The following is a 16,395-nucleotide window of genomic DNA, read 5'->3' as shown; positions in this document are numbered from 1 at the left end:
ATTTTCTTTCCAGAACCCTTTTAGCACTAACATCCGAGGATGTGGGTTTGGGAACCCTAACGGTAAGCTCTCTGTCTCACTTCTCCATATCCTAAAATTATGGACAGGGTGGGTGCCGATGACAGCTAAAGGCAGTAGAACTTTTAACTAGAGTGTGGAGGACTAACCAATCCTGGAGAAATTACTCTACTAATATTAGATTATGGGAACTTTCCTGACTCTGTCTATTGGGGATTCCCCCCTCTGATCCCCAATTAAGAGTGGATCCCACTCCATTCCATCACCATAGGCTTAGTTTTATGTCTTAGCAAAGGTACCTTCCCTTCCAGGGGGAACGGGGGGGGGGGGGGAAGGTGAGAGGGGTGAACGATATACAATTATCACATAGAAGAACAATCTTAAACAGTTTATTGCTTTCTTGGTAAAAATCCACTTAACTTATATAGACTGTTTTCTTTATTTAGACAGCTGTCGTACCACAGGCATAAAATGTCCTTTTTCCTTTTGTTCAGATAGGTTAACACCATTGATCGGTTCCTGGCATTTTTCTTGGTTCTGCCGGCTCCCATCCTAGAGACTTCCTTTGTTTTACATAAATACTGTCATTTTCTCTCCATAGGTTGCAGCAATAACAAAAGAACTTCTAAAGTATACAATATGTTCTGTATTCCTGGGGTGATAGGGAGGAGCAAGTAACATTTTTTTCCCATTTAAAAATATACTTAAATTTTGAGATCTGAACAGTGTAACAATTAAAATAAGAAAAATATTACAGTGCATTGTTGACTGTAGGAATATTTTACTTTCCACCAAGGACAATATTCCCTTTTGCATGTTGAAGTGATTCAGTCATTTTCTTAGAAACTTACCTACATACAATAATTTAGTAAATGAGAATTAAACGAGGCAGATACTACCAACCTTCTGTCTGAAATTCACAGCTCATGCGAATAAAATCGCAATAAATATTCAAAAAATAGTTCTTTTTTTTTTTTCTTCAGTAAGGCATCTGAGTATTATTACAAAGTTTTTGTACAACCAGAAGGGGGAAAGTGGGGAGAGAGAAGATTGTTACGCTGGTTGGCCGAGTATCTCTTTGTACCTCATGGTAAAGAGCAGGCTTGCAGGTTGACATGTCAGAAGGGGTGGGAAGGAAGAGAGAAAAAAGATGTTGGAAGGTGAGATATATCGGAAGCAGATCATGGAATTGTGCAAGTAATCATACGGGTTTTCAGTTAGATTTTTCTATCATTTTTAGGCCATCATCAAGATATCACTTGTCCTGATTAAAAAAAAACAGAACTCTCTCTTCTTCCATGAGCATAGTAAAGATTTGAAAGGGTTTTTGCCTACCCTTAATACTATATAAATAGCTTAGGTATTCATATGCACCTAATAAGTTTTTCTGGTGGGTTTCTTTTGTCTATTTTACGGTGGGTTGTTGTTTTTTTGTTTTGTTTTGCTTTTGCTGGTTTTTTTGTGTTTTGGTTTTGTTTCATATCATCACTGTTTAAGCATCTTGCTGTGTCCTCCAGAGGTCAGACTGTCCATCCTCAGGGCTCCTCACTGCATCCGGTCAGGCTGCAGCTGTGGGGGCTGATACTGCACAAAGGTGGTGGTAGCAGCTGCAGGGTTGGTGGCAGCGAGGGGAGCCTGCACAGCACTGGTGTAGCCATATCCCACAAAACCAGCAGCAGGAGAGGAGGCGTAAGGGTACTGGTCATAGGCAGCTGTGGTATACTGGGTATAGGCTTGGCTTGCTGTAGTGTAGTCTATGTACGGGGACGCAATCGACTGGACAGGAGCAGGGATCACCACACTGGGCTGGACAATCGCTTGTGGGTAAATATAGTGCGGGGTGAGCCTGTGGAGCCAAATAAGGGGGGGGGGAGAAAAAGAAAAAGTTAAAAAGCTGAAGAAGGAAGAGGGGAATCCATCAGTTAAATTCAGCCTCTGTCATGGAAACCCTCTAAGACCCAAGACTGTTCTAGCTAGGTGGCATCATTTAGTGGGAAGAACATTGAGTCTTAAGGGACCATGAGTCCCAGCTCTGACCCTTTGCAACTACACAACTATGAACAAATCTCTTTATCTTTATGAACCGGAAGTCTCCTCACCTGTAAAATGAGGATGAGACTAAAACAGCAGTATTCAAAGCAAGGCATTTTGAAAAGCAGGAGCAATTCCCAACAGCCCACAAAAAAGCATCTCCTTTGTGAAGCTTCCCCCACCAACCTAACCTGTGGGGATTTCTTCCTTTCTTCTGTCTGTATCAATCATAGGGCACTCAGGGTAATCGCTTCCCTTTTTCTGCCTGTATCAATTGTTTGGCACTTAGCTGATGATGCCTTCCAGTTGTAAAACATTTTAATTCTTCTATGGCAATATATTCCTTCAACCCCCAAGCGGACTGTAAACTTCTTTAGGGCTAGGACCTGGTATATGTGTATGTGTGGATCTATATCGACCACAGGCCATTGGACTTCATGGCTTGCTGAATAAGTGAATGCCTACTAAGTTACTTAGTGTGTGTATGGCCATTACACGGGAAATTATATAAAAAACAACCCCTGCTCTTAAAATGCTATAACCCAATGTGGGGCGTGGGTGGTAAGAAATATTACATATAATGCCTTCCATTTTGACTTTACTTACATTGCTGTTGACATTTTATATATTGTTCTTCTAGCTTTGCTTTCTTTACTTTGTAGTCAATCAATCAACAAGCATATATTAAGTACTTACTATTTGATAGTCTCTATATCTTCCCAAATTTCTCTGAATTCTTCAAATGATTCATTCCTAGTACTTTAATTTTATAGGACATATATACATATATATTCCCTTCAACTATCCTCATACTGAGAAAGTCTCATAAATTACAATTATAATTTTTCCATGTAGGAATGTAAATACTTCAATTTTAATAATTTCCTTATGATTTCTTTTCCCTGTTTACCTTCTCATGCTTCTCTTGCTTCTTGTATTTATGAGACTTTCTACAAAACCTAATGACAGGAGTAGCTAGGTGGCAGTGGATATCTGGTGTCAGAAAGATCTGAGTGAGTTCAAATCCAATCTCACACACTTAGTAGCTGTGTGACCCTGGGCAAGTCACTTAACTCCAACTGCCTCAAAAAAAATCAAAACAAAATTTAAAAAAACATCTAATGATAAAGGAAGTGTGAGATAAATGCAGAGAAGAGGTCCAGCAAAAGTATTATGAAAAAATGTATTACATGAGTGAATCAATCCATGACTGAATGGGGCACTTAGGAAAAGAGAAGCTGAGCTACATGTTTAAATTAGAACAAAAGATGGATGATGAACTCAGATGACTTGGAGGCTGAGCAAGCTGTTCTTTTCTCTTGGTCTGTATCTAGTCCTGTGTTATGCCTTTCTTGTGGGGGTCTGGGCTTTACTCTTCAGTCTTGCTGGAAATCAGGAAATAAGTGAGGTAAAAAATGGGAGGGGGCGGAGGGAGAGGGAAGAGAGAGAGACAGAGACAGAGAGAGAGAGAAAGAGAGAGAGAGAGAGAGAGAGAGAGAGAGAGAGAGAGAGAGAGAGATAGGGCATAGAGAACCTGACACAGAGTAGACTCTTTTTTTGTTTTGTTTTGCTTTTTGGAGGGCAATTGGGGTTAAGTGACTTGCCCAAGGTCACACCGCTAGTTTTTGTGTTAAGTGTCTGAGGCTGCACTTGAACTCAGGTCCTCCCGACTCCAGGGCCAGTGCTCTATTCACTGCTCCACCTAGCTGCCCCTACAGAGTACACTCTTAAGAAAGGCTTGTTGATTGATTGGAGTAGAAAGAACACTAGACTAGGCATTGGGAGACCTGAGTTCTAGTCTCAGCTCTGCCCCTAATTCAACAGAACAACTTGTCATTTGCTGTTCCCCACTTGTGATTTCATTGGTGCAGGCAATTAAGACTAGGAAACTCTCTTACCAATGCCAAAACTGTTCTGCACCTCATAGTCAATGGAGTTGCCTAAGAATGTAAGCACATTATCAGGCCCCGACTTCCTGTGTCCCTTTGGGCAAGGTGTTCTTGGTTCCCCTATCTATACAACGGGAACAAATTCTTGTCTTGCCCACCTCAAGTGGCTGTTTGACACAGGGGAGAAAACAGGCATTTACATAACATGATCACCTCCCTGAGAATGAAGGACAAACACCAGCTGTGTGACAGACATTGGGCTAACTGTTTACAAATATTACCTTCTCTAAATCCTCAGAAGAACCCTGGGAGGAAGTGCTATTACAGCTGAGGCAACTGAGGCAGACAGAAGAGAAATGATTTTCCCTGGGTCATCCTTAGAGCTAGTGCCTGGGGCTGGATTTGAATTCAGGCTCTAGGCCCAGTGCTCTCAAACAGCACTGGTTCTGAAGTCAAAGGGCCTGGGTTCAAATCTCACCTCTGAAGTTTTCACCTGGGTGATCTTGGATTATGTAACATTTCTTCTCTCTGGGTCTCAGTTTCCTCTTTGGAAAATAAAGGAGTTGGGCCAGATGGCTCCAGCTCTATGGTCTTATATGATCCTCACCATGAGATAACTGATTAAAGGTACACTGAAGAAAAATGTAGTAATTAATGTTCTATAAAGATGGGATTTATAACGTCTGTGAAGGTATTTTGAAAATTATAAAGCATGATAGAAAACCTTAAAAAAGTAACAACACTATGGGTCAAAGGGGAAAAAAAAGATAAAAAGTTCTGGGCCATAAAACTCTATGGGACACAAACTCTGGGCTAAGGTTCAGGTCAAATTTTCCTTTATCCACATTTGCTTGTCTGTCCCTGATCTAAGTGAGGGCTTCATCTAGGCTCCAGCTTGCTACAAAAGCTCTTGGGAAGGGGCAGCTAGGTAGTGCAGTGAATAGAGTACCAGCCCTGGAGTCAAGAGGACCTGAGTTCAAATCCAACCTCAGACACTTAACACAAAAACTAGCCACGTGACCTTGGGCAAGTCACTTAACCCCGATTGCCCTCCAAAAAGCAAAAAAAAAAAAAAAAAAGCTCCAGAACCTAAAGCCAGGATTCTTCACTTAGGCATACCTTTAAATCCCTTTGCCTGCCTCCATACCTCTCCTAACACCCGTGGTGCCTACTGTAAAACACAGCATTCATTCTGTTTGCTTTCTTCAGTGTGATATTCCTCCTGCAGTTACCATGTCAACACACCCAAGCCTTTAGAAACAGGCACTGACTTGCATTATATTCTCCAATGGTGACCTTTGATGGTGTTTGTCTTTGAGGCCCCAAGAACCCAAGCTGGGGTGGGGGGAGGGAGAGGGTTTCGCCCTCTCTCCGACCAGTCCTACCAGACCAAGGAAACAATAGGGGACTCTCACCTTTTGGGGGGAAGGCAGGAATGAGCTGTAAGAACTGTACTGCCCCACTCTCTGGGCATGTGTGTGGATGCCTTCTTTGGGAACATAGGATCAGAGACCTCAGGGGCTATGTAGGCTGGCTGGCTGGCCTCTTCATTTTACAGATGAGGAAAGCAAGGATTGGGGAGGTTTAGGGGGCTTGCACAGATTATAAGGGTCAGAGTTGGGATTTGAACCCAAATTCTTTGACTTTAGAGTCTTACACTACACCATAGGTCAACTTTGTAGCCCATCCGGAGAGCCTCCTGCTCTCTTGGACCATCCCAATCCCCTCTTTTCCAGGTAAGGGTCCTACTTCCCAGGACCTCCATGGAGAGGAAACTGGGAGTCTAGAAGAGTCCTAAATGCAACTGTCATTCTCCCCACACTCTCCATGGCAGTTCCCTCAAAATTTCAAGAAGACTCAGTGCAATAACAAAGGAGAAGATATAGTCATAGCGGCCAAAGATGCTTTTAACTTTTCTTGTATCCACCCCACCTCTGCTTCTCAGGGGGTTAGATTAGATGATTTCCAATGCCCCCTCCAGCTCTAACAACGAAGGTTTCTTGTACAGAGTTCATAGAAAATCCCCTTATGATTTGAAGGGTAATGGAAAATACCTGCAGGTTACCTGGACAGCAAGCCTTCCTTTAGGGTCTCTCTTTCCCTTTCCTAGACAGCTTCCTATCTTCTTTCCTCTCACTTTGAACCACAAACCTTCCCCCTCCATTGCCCTCCAGTGGGATGGTGGCATCTGGTTTCTACCCACTGCTTACAGCAATGCAGAGCAGTTATGGTCCCTCAGTACTCTCTGGGCAGACAGGGCAAGTTTTTTCCTGGGCCTCTACCAGGCCACAGGTCTATCCCTGCAACAGCTAATTCCTGTCAATATTTACCACTCCAGCCTAGCCTCAAATGGGATTTAAACAAACAAACAACAAGATAACCCAGCCTCCCTCATGGCCTGCTGGGGCATGTGCCTGGGTGACTTTCTAATCAGGCCACCCTCCTTTGGTTCTGGGAAGAAACTAGAAGCTTATCTGCTCTAGTCACCACACGGGAGAGGTACTGGGTAGAGGGTGGGACACCCTGGCAGAGAGGGCAAACCTTAAGCCATGGATTCTTCCCATTTCATGAGCATGCGATGGTGTGGGTCAAGCTCCCCAAGGCCAATTAGGCAAAAGGCCCATGATACCAGGCCAGGTGCCAGACAGAGACAGTCTCAAGGCATCCCATTATAACTGGGAAAGAACAGGTTTCCTTGGGGAGAAAGTAGGCAACTGGGTCTAGCTAATAATAATATTATAAATAATCAATCAATAAGAATTTAAGTATCTACTGAGTGCCAAGTATTGGAGAGACAAAGACAAAAACTGAAATTGTCCCTGCCTACAATGAGCAGAAAGGGGAAAGCAACATGTACATATAAGGAGATGCAAAAGTAACATACACACACAAGGTAAATGGGGGTGGTCATGTGCATAGTAGCTGGGGGATCAGGAGAGGTCTCATGGGGAAGCTGGAGTTTAAGCTGAGCTTGGAAGGAAACCAGCAATGGGATCATTGTTCAGAGCCTGTTAGAGACTATAAAGGGTATGTGGTCCAACTGACCCATTTTAGAGATGAAGAGACTGAAGCCCAGAAAAGTGAGAAGATGCCCCAAGGTCACATGGTAGCAAAAAGAAGAGCTGAGACAGGACCGGTGACTTTAAATCTGGGGCTCCTTACTACTGTTGCTATTAACAAGAAGTCATATTTATATTGTGTACAGCAGAAGTTTTGTTTTCCTTTATTTCCCCCAGTTGGGGAGGGTGGAGAAGGAGAGAGAGAAAGAGCAAAAGTGGGTTTTTGTTGATTGAAAAAAAAATGTAACTAAAAAAGAATTTTCTGTTGGCTGTCTCCAAAGTCTACACTACAACAACATCCCCCATCAAACAGCCTCCCTAAGCAACCCATTCCACTTTCAGACGGACCCTCGTTGCTAGTAAGTTTTTCTTTACATGCAACCAAAATTGGCCTCCTCTGAAACCTCCACCGAAACCTCCACCCACTGCTTTTCACAGGCCTTATGCAGACAAGCAGAACAAGGGAGTGTAGGGGAAAGAGATCTGGTTCTGGAGAGAGAACCTAGATGAGCTCCTTGCTTCCTGTGTGATCCTGGACAAGTCACTTTCCCTTGGTGGGCCTCAGTTTTCCAATCTATAAAATGGTGTTTGGACCAGATTATCGAATGCTGCTTCTGGTTCTAAATTCTATGATCACATGAGTCTAAACCTCCTTCCATATTTTTCATATACTCCAGGCCTCTCTTTCTTCTATGAAACAAAGATCATTAGGACCAGTAGTAGTGATGCTCAGTGGGTTAGTTCAATGACATTGTATGTAAAGCCTTTAACATAGTCTTAAAGCATTATGGAAGTGCCAGTTATTACTACTCTGTCCATCATTATCATTTCATCCATCAGCTCCCTTCCACTCCTACCAACAGAAGCCCTTCTTGGCCCCAGGTCAAACAACCCCCTGTGCCATGACCTAGAGGCCCCTTGCCATTACTCTCCTCCAGGGGCTTTTTAAGGGCCATAAATTTAAAGCAAGAATGGACCTCTCATGTCTAGTCTAGTTACAAAGGAAGAAACTGAGGTTAAGCAGCAAAGCCCAGAATTGAAACCAAAACCCAGAGCTCTTTTTTTTTCTGCTACACCTGGGGGTGCAGAAGAAACCCGCTCTTCCAGACACTGTCTGCCAAAGACAGACGACAACAGGGCTGTCACCTTCCATCCTGCATACACTGTGTTGTTCTCCTGGGAAGCATCATATGACATTAGCTTTCTCAGTGGCCATATCACACTGGTGACTCATAACTGAGCTTGCTGAAACCCCCAGTCATTTTTTTTCCATTCACTGTTGCTTGGCTATTACCACTCTGTAACTGTGTAGGTGATTTTTCAGAAGCCAAATACAGAACTATACAGGGTGTTCCAAAAGTTTTAGTGCAGTTTTAAGTGTTAGCAGTTCAAAACCACACTAAGACTTTGGGGACATCCTGTATATTTCTCTTTAAATTTCTTCTTGTTGAATGTGTTTCTTTTTCCTAATCTGTAGAGATCTTTTTGGATCTGAATTGTCATCCCAAATCTTAACCATCACTCACAATGTTGTATTATCTAAGCTACTACTAACCCCTCAGCGGGCTTTGTGACTCCCCCAAACTACTGGGGTCCTGACCCATAACCTCCAAGCAGGGAAGAAACACCATGGTCTGACTCAACTGTGTGAAGATACCCAGTACTTTTCCTGGAAGCTTTTATTATGTAAGTCCTTTATTAATCCTCCTAATTTTTCCCTAAAACTTGACAGACAAAGGAGGATGTAGATTTTGTCCTGGGGAAAATGGACACAGGTCCTTATTTATAATCCTAGCCCAAGACATAATCCTAAATGCCTAAACTGGGCACTCTAACACCATTTGGACCTAGCAGTTCACAGATAGCTGAGCTGATATTTACCTCTACGCTCTGTAACAAACCCTTTCTTGGTAAATTCATGGTGTCAGAAAAATTGCACAGGAAATGTTTAGCCTAAGGAAACAAGCTGTTTTCAAGAACTAGGCCTAGGCAGGGCCACTCACCTGAATCTATCACACTAATTATAAACTAAAAGTAAATATTACAAGGATTTAAGATTTCTGAGTGTGTGAACTCTTTCCACCAGTTATGCAGACTGCAACTCTCCTTTCAACCTATTAGGGGATGGACTTTATGACCTACTGTAGCTCAAAAATTCAGCTTGTGGTCTCTCTGATGAATCCTTCAGAACTCAGCAAGGCTAGTCCTCTGATGACAGACATACATCGCTCAGTAAATCTTTCCAGCCTGGAAAGACCTGCCAAAGCTTCCGCTGCTGGTACAGCCTTCAAGAACCCATGTGTCACCTCTGAGCCTCAATGAGGAGGAAATGTTTAATGCAATATGTACAAATTATTCTTATCCATTCATTAAGGTCCCAGTCAATAGAAGTGACCCTAGGCTCTCCTCCTGCATCCTGGGCTATGCCAGCAAACCCAAGTTCTGGCAAATCCCATTAAGTTAGAAAGTATGGGACCCTAGGAATGGACTGTAGATGTCACGCAAAGGCCTGTCAATTAAGCAGTAAATATTTGTGAAATGCTTACTATGTGTTAGACACTTTGCTAAGCCCTACACATATAAAGAAAGGCAAAAACCAAAAACGCCAACCCTCCCTCCCCCGGCCCCAATAGCCCCTGCCTTCAAGGAACTCAAATTCTAGTGGGAGAGACAATAAGCAAATAACTGTGCATTCTCTCTTTAGACTGATAGAGAGAAAGACAGAGAGGGAGACAGACAGACAGACACAGATATAGATACACACACAGAGCACATGGAAGCTATCCTCAGACGGAAGACACTAACAATAGTGGGACTGAGAAAGGCCTCCTGCAGAAGGTAGGCTTTGAGTAGGCTTTTCTTGAAGGAAGATCTTGGGGACCCAGGAGGTATAGGTAAGAAGGGAGAGCATTCCAGGCATGGGGAAAAGTCAGTGCAAAGGGCAGAAGTGGGAGAAGGCATGACACGTGCAAGAGCAGGAAAGAGAGGGGGCGGCTAGATGGCGCAGTGAGTAAAGAGCCAGCTTCGGAGTCAGGAGGACCCGCGTTCGGTTCCAGCCTCAGACACTGAACACCACACACAAAAACTAGCTGTGTAACCTTGGGCAAGTTACTTAACTCCAATTGCCCTCCAAAAGGCAAAAAAAAAAAAAAGGAACAGGAAAGAGGCTAGTATCACCGCATGGAGGGGAGTGATAATGTAAGATCAGAAAGGTAGAAAGGGCTTTAAAAGCCAAACGACACTTTTTATCTGATTCTGGAGGTAATAAGGAGCCAATGGGGTTTAATGAGTAAGGAGGTAAGGTGATGAGACCTGTTAGTTTAAGACCTCTTTCACACCTGAGAGAAAGATGAATTGGAGTAGGGGGAAGCTTGAGGCAGGAAGACCAATCAGGTAGCTGTTTAACAGGACAGACATAAGGCAATGAGAGCCTGAACTAGAACATATACAAGAGAAGTTATGAAGGTAGAAACAAGACTTGGCAACAGTTTGGATATGTAAGGTAAGTGAAAGTTAGGAGTTGAGAACAACCCCAAAGGTGCAAGCCTGAGTGACTGGGAAGATGGTGGGGCCCCAACAGTAATAGGGGAGCATTTGGGAGAAAAGATAATGAGCTCTGTTTTGGACACACTGAGTTTGAGATGTCTACACAGCATCCAGCTTGAGATGTCCAAGAAGCAATTGGTGATGCAGGATAAGCCCAGGAGAGAGGTTAGGGCTGGATGTAGAGATCTGGGAATAATCTTCAGGGAGACAATAAATTGAAGCAGGATGAGATCACCAAGTGAGATGACAGAGGAGGACAAAAGAAGAGGGCCTAGAATGGCATCTTGGGGGATACCCACAGTTAGCAGGAGTGACCTGGATGAAGATCCAGCAAATAGTGAGAAGGAGAAGACAGGCTGGAGGAGAACCAGGAGAGAGCAGTGTCACAAAAACCTAGAGGAGAGACTATACCTGTGAAGTCAAAAGGCTGTGTGGAGTGGCCAAAAAGTAGGAGGGGTGAGAAAATGCTATCAGATTTGGCAAGAAAGTTGAACCAAATGAGAAGGGCTCCTCACGAGACCACCAGTCCCCTGCTGATGATTTATTTTGACGGTGGCCAGTCATGAAACTGCATAGGCATCAGAGAGAAAGCAATGAAATCATGGTTCTCTGGAAGTTAATGATGTAATTTATTAAAGCAGGTCCTGCAGGACTCTCATTTAACAACACTCTGTTTAGCCTTTAGCTTAGATATTGTATATATATTTGAAAATAATCTAGAATCATTTCTTTTTTAAATACAGCTTTAATTCTGCCTGTCCCTAGACCGGTTTGGAAGCAGTCACTTTGGACTGAGCTCTGTATAGCTCAAGAGTGGTCATGGCCTACCAGACACCCAGTGATGGGCAGTTCCTACTTCAGAGTTTCAGGTTACAAAGCTCCTAGGCCCCTGAAATCTTAACCAAGTGTCAGAGAAATGGACACAACCAAAGTAAAATTATCTGCTAGAGTGAAGTAAAAATAACTAAGAAAATGATATATACAATTTTTTTTCCAAGTTTGGTATTGTAATTTCAATAGTTCAAGGAACTCTCAGTAAGGAAAATACCTCTACCAATGAAGATCTACAACCACCTAGGCTAGATATCTCAGAGAGCTGTTCAGGGCAGTGAGAGGGTAAGTAACTTGCCAATGATCATAGTCAGGCCGTGCCTGAGGCAGGATTTTAACCCAGGGTCTTCCTGGCTCAGAGGTTAGCTCTCCATCCACTGTAAAAAGGGCATTTCATACAATGGCCATGATAATACCCCCTCCCCCCCAAAAAACCACACCACAAAACCCACTAAAACAAAGTAGAACTTTAACAGCCAGTCAGTCCCAGAGAAGAGACAAGGAAATGTACCACTTTTCTTTTGGCAGGGAGTACAGCAAATTACAGGTTTGTATACCATATGTCAGAGTCATCATGTCCACTGGTTTTGCTTAGCTGATTTTCTTTGTGACAAGGGAAGAAGTCTCACTGAGTATGTGGGGGGGGGGGGGTAAGTGTATCTGGCAATGACTGATGTAAAAACAAAAGGCAGTGATAAAACTTCAAGATGTAACCTATTGGCTATCAGTGGAAGAATCAGTCGATATTCTTCCCTGTCAATAGTATTCCCTAACATAAGATTTGAATACAAGGTTCCAATATATATGTAAGGCCATATATCAATTCACCAAAGATTGGGGACAAACTGAACTCTGTGTTTAAGAAATGATTATTTAGTCATCCAAATGGGTAAGAAAATGAAAAGCCAGGGCCATCAAGTTAAAAAGGATTGACAGTTATACAGCACTTGTACAGTCTCTGACTCTCCCAACACCCTGATACAACAGATACTACAGGTTGCAGAATTTGAGATTCAGCAGCCATCCAGTCCATACCCAGAAGGAATCCCTCCCATAACAAAGTGATACGTGGTAGTTCAGCCTCCGCTTGAAGATGCCCCTGGAGAGGTGCTGGGTTTCCTTTAATTGGAGATCTTCAGGCAGAGGGGTGGATGTATTGTATACGTATTCCAATTGTATAGCTCTAGAAACTGGGCCAAGTGTCAGAAGCAGGACTCAAATCCAGACCTCTCCAGACATACTACAAAGTGTAACATTTTCTTCCAAAAACCAAGCTTAGAGAAGCTGACAGAATTATTCCAAAGGAACTCAGTTACTCTACATTTCTAAGTGACCATTATTCCTCTGACCCACAATAAAATTCAATCCTTTGGAACCTAAATTAGAGTCACACTACAGTTCAGGCATTAACGTCACTGACTTCCTATTGCCTGATTAGTAGAGCATAAATTCCTTAGCCTGGCATTCAAGGTCCTCCAATATCTGTCCTTCTACTTCCACAAATTTAACTCTATTACCCCTTCCCCTCTTCCAGCCAGGCTGAACTACCCACTGTATCTCCTTTTTTTGGAGAAGCAATTGGGGTTAAGTGACTTGCCCAGGGTCACAAAGCTAATAAGTGTTTGAGGCCAAATTTGAACTCAGATCTTCCTGACTCCAGGGTCAGTGCTCTATCCATTCATTGTACCACCTCAATGCTCTCACAGAATCTCAAACACATCTTTTGCATCCACCCTCTCCGTGTCCCTCTTCACACAATTAATTCCCCCTGCACACATCTTTTCCACTTAACTAAACCCTAGCCATTCTTGAAGGTCCAGAGTTCAACTCCTGACTCTTCCATATTGTCTTCCTTGACTTCCTGAGCTCAGAGGAATTTCTTCCCTCCTCTCAATTTGCTACCACTCATAGTCTGTAACTTACTTGACTTTTAGCATATTCTATACTGAGCACAGTCCTGGTTCTACTTGTAATGAATGCTGTGGGAAAAGTCAAACTAGATAATGTAGAGAAAAAGCACTTTGCCAACTAAAAAGTACTATTAAAAAAACAACAACAAAAACCTTGACAAAATTACTTAACTTCTCTGAACCTCCCCAAATTTCTACATCTATTTACTGTAATTATTTACATTTAAGGAAGTAATAACTTATACTCCCTAATTTAGAGCTGCTCTAAAGAAACCCCATTTTATAAATCTTTTAAAAAATATTACAGAAGTAGGGGGTATTATTATTATTAAACTTCTATAGTATTTGTTAGGTAGATTCTGTTTCCCCAACTGGACTATAATCCATGAGGGCCGAGTTTATCTCAGACCTCTCTGTAGCACCAGGGGTCAGCAAAGCAGACAACTAAATATTTGCAGATTTGATTAAAAGCCAAAAGATTGCTCTGTCTGGGGAAAGAAGAAGAATTAGGCAATGTGAACAGCAGTGGTGAAGGGCAGTTTGGGGGATTCCCAATGACTAAGCTCTGGCTGAGACACACATCAAACCTGAGAGGAACTCAGAGGGCTCCCACTGGAGACCAAGAACAACGACTGTCCGGACCTGACTCCCCAAGCACAGCCTAGGGATCACAGCCTCACAACAGAGGCTGGAGTGCCCAAAGCACAGGGTTACTCAGATCTCATCACACAAGTAAAAAGGAACAACGAATCACACAGATACAGGACTTCACAGTTTACAGAAGTTGCTCCAAGAGGCAACCCTGTGAAGCAGGAAGTACATGTTTAGCTTCTGTTTCCTCGTCTGGAAAAGGGGGATAAGTTAAGAGTTGCCCAAGGTCATGGAGTGAAGCACTAACAGAGATAAGGCCTGAATCCACATCTCAGTCCTCTTTCCCCTACACACGGGGCAATGAGAATGAGGAGGCCAAAGACCTGGGTGTTAGCCTTAGCTCCACCTCTAATTCTCTAAATAATAAAATAGCCCCTTAATTAATAGACACCTCGTTCTGGGCCTCAGTTTCCTCACATGTCAAGTAATCTATAAGGTCACTTCTAACTCAGAAATTCTATGAGTCCATAACACTGTACATGCCTTTCCCTTTCTAGGCTAACACCAGAGAAGCTACAGATTTTGTTTCCTATGGATGGCAATTAAAGAAAGCTCTGCTGTTTTTCACAGGCTTGAAGGTCATAACATGCATCCTCCTGATTAATCTGATTAAGACTGTACCTGACTCCTCCCAGTCAGTGCACTGTTGTCTAAAACCAATGAGTTGTTTGTTTGTTTATTTTTTCAAAACAGGGGAAGGGGGAAGGCTGGGACTAATGGACTGTCATCCACAATGGCTGAGCATTTGGGGGGTGCTATTTGGCATCAGAGATCAGACAGTGAAATAAATGAGGAGAATTAAGGACTTGGAATAATGTCCTCTCACACAAAAGCAAGACAGATTTAGCCAAAGAACGGGAGAAGCTGGGGACCAGCAGTGAGGTGGAAGTGGTTGTTTCATTCATTTTACTTGTAGTAGCTACTTAACATGATTGATAAGATATAGGAAAATTTGAGGAGGGAGAGAGGACTAAATATTAGGGAGATCAGAAAAGGTTTCCCATAGGAGGCAGCATGTGAAATGGGTCTTTTTGATGAAGCTAGGGATTCTTGGTAAAATCAGAGAGAGATGAAATGTCAAGTTTAGGGAGCACTGAGTAGGCCTCTTCGTCTGGATGTCAAAGGTATACAAGAGAATAACATGAAATAGGCCTGAAGGGCAGAAGGGAGCCATACCATGGGGGGCTTTGTTGCCAGGGTGAGGTGTCTGTCCTATAGTCAAGGGGCAAGAAACCCCTAAAGCTTCATGAGCTCAGTGATGCCATGTTCACACCAATGCTTCAAGATTTATTTATTTTCTGACAGCTGTATAAAAGATGGACAAGAGAGGAGACACATTGGATACCAAAGGGTCCTACCAGGAGGCACAGGTGAGGGTGATGAAGATGCAAGTAGAGAGAAGGGAACAGATGTAAAAGATGTTATGTAGATAGAATTGACAAGGCTTGGCAGAAGACTGAATATTGGGAAAGAAGCAGTGAGGAGAGAAAAGAATCAAGAAAGACTCCAAGGGTTTGAACCTGGATATGTAAAATGACTGTGGTGCCCTCAACTGAAGTAAATATGTTGGGAGAAAGGGTGGATTTAGGAAATGTAAGATAGTGAGATTTGTTTCAAGTATCACAACACTTTAAAAACTGAAAGGGACCTCAGCAGTCAGCTAGTTCAATCTATACCCCAAAGTAATCTCCAACAGAAGGCCTCCAATGAAGGGGGAATCCACCATCTTCCAAGGGGACCCATGCCCCTTTGGAAAGGCTCCACTTGTGAGGAAGATTTTCCTGACATCAAGATCAAATTAAGGGGTGGCTAGGTGGCGCAGTGAGTAAAGCACTTGCCCCGGAGTCAGGAGGACCTGAGTTCAGTTCCAGCCCAATAACCTTGGGCAAGTTACTTAACCCCAATTGCCCTCAAAAAGCCCCCCCCCAAAAATATCAAATTAAATTCTTTGCAACCTCCACCCCACAGATCCTTGTTTTGTTTTCTGAGGCTAAAAAGATCAACATGACAGTCCTTCAAATTCCTGAATTCATCTATAGTCAAACCTCCCTCCCCCCATTCCCAAGCCCCACACCACTGTAGGCTTATTTTCCCTAGGTTAAATATCCCTAGTTCCTCTAACCTGAAATTCAGGAGACCGAGGTGCCTACAAAACATCCATCTGAAAATATCCAATAAGTAGTTGTTGATGGGGGCCTGGAATTCAGGAGAGAGGTTAAGGTTGGATATATGGATTTGTGAGTCATCTGCACAGAGGTGATGACTAAATCATTGAACCCATGGGAGGGAAGGGACGAGAAGAAAGGAGAAAGGAAGAGAGAGCAAAGGAGGAGGGAGAAAGAATGGAAGAGGAAGAGAGACAGAAAGAGAGAGAAAGAGAGAAAGGAGGGAAAAGTAGATAGAGGGGGCAAGGAGAGAGAGAGAGAGAGAGAGAGAGAGAGAGAGAGAGAGAGAGAGAGA

The 16,395-nt window shown here is 43.1% G+C and overlaps 1 protein-coding gene across 1 annotated transcript in view; it reads right to left on the bottom strand.

The window, feature by feature from the left end:
- Nucleotides 1–1,091: 1,091 nt before the first annotated feature.
- RBM38 (RNA binding motif protein 38) overlaps nucleotides 1,092–16,395 on the bottom strand; it is a 31,835-nt gene continuing 16,531 nt past the window's right edge. Inside the window, exon 4 of the mRNA XM_069072464.1 lies at nucleotides 1,092–1,864. Within this exon, the coding sequence (XP_068928565.1) occupies nucleotides 1,564–1,864 (301 nt within the window). The 3' untranslated portion in view covers nucleotides 1,092–1,563. The remainder of the gene's footprint in view (nucleotides 1,865–16,395) is intronic.

This window comes from Petaurus breviceps, unplaced genomic scaffold (genome assembly GCF_028583685.1).
Source record: "Petaurus breviceps papuanus isolate PSGF00001 unplaced genomic scaffold, PetGlider_PUasm1.0 90847, whole genome shotgun sequence".
NCBI classification, from domain to species: Eukaryota; Metazoa; Chordata; class Mammalia; order Diprotodontia; family Petauridae; genus Petaurus; species Petaurus breviceps.
The sequence above is the reverse complement of the archived record's forward strand: the minus strand, read 5'-3'. Positions and strand labels throughout refer to the sequence as shown.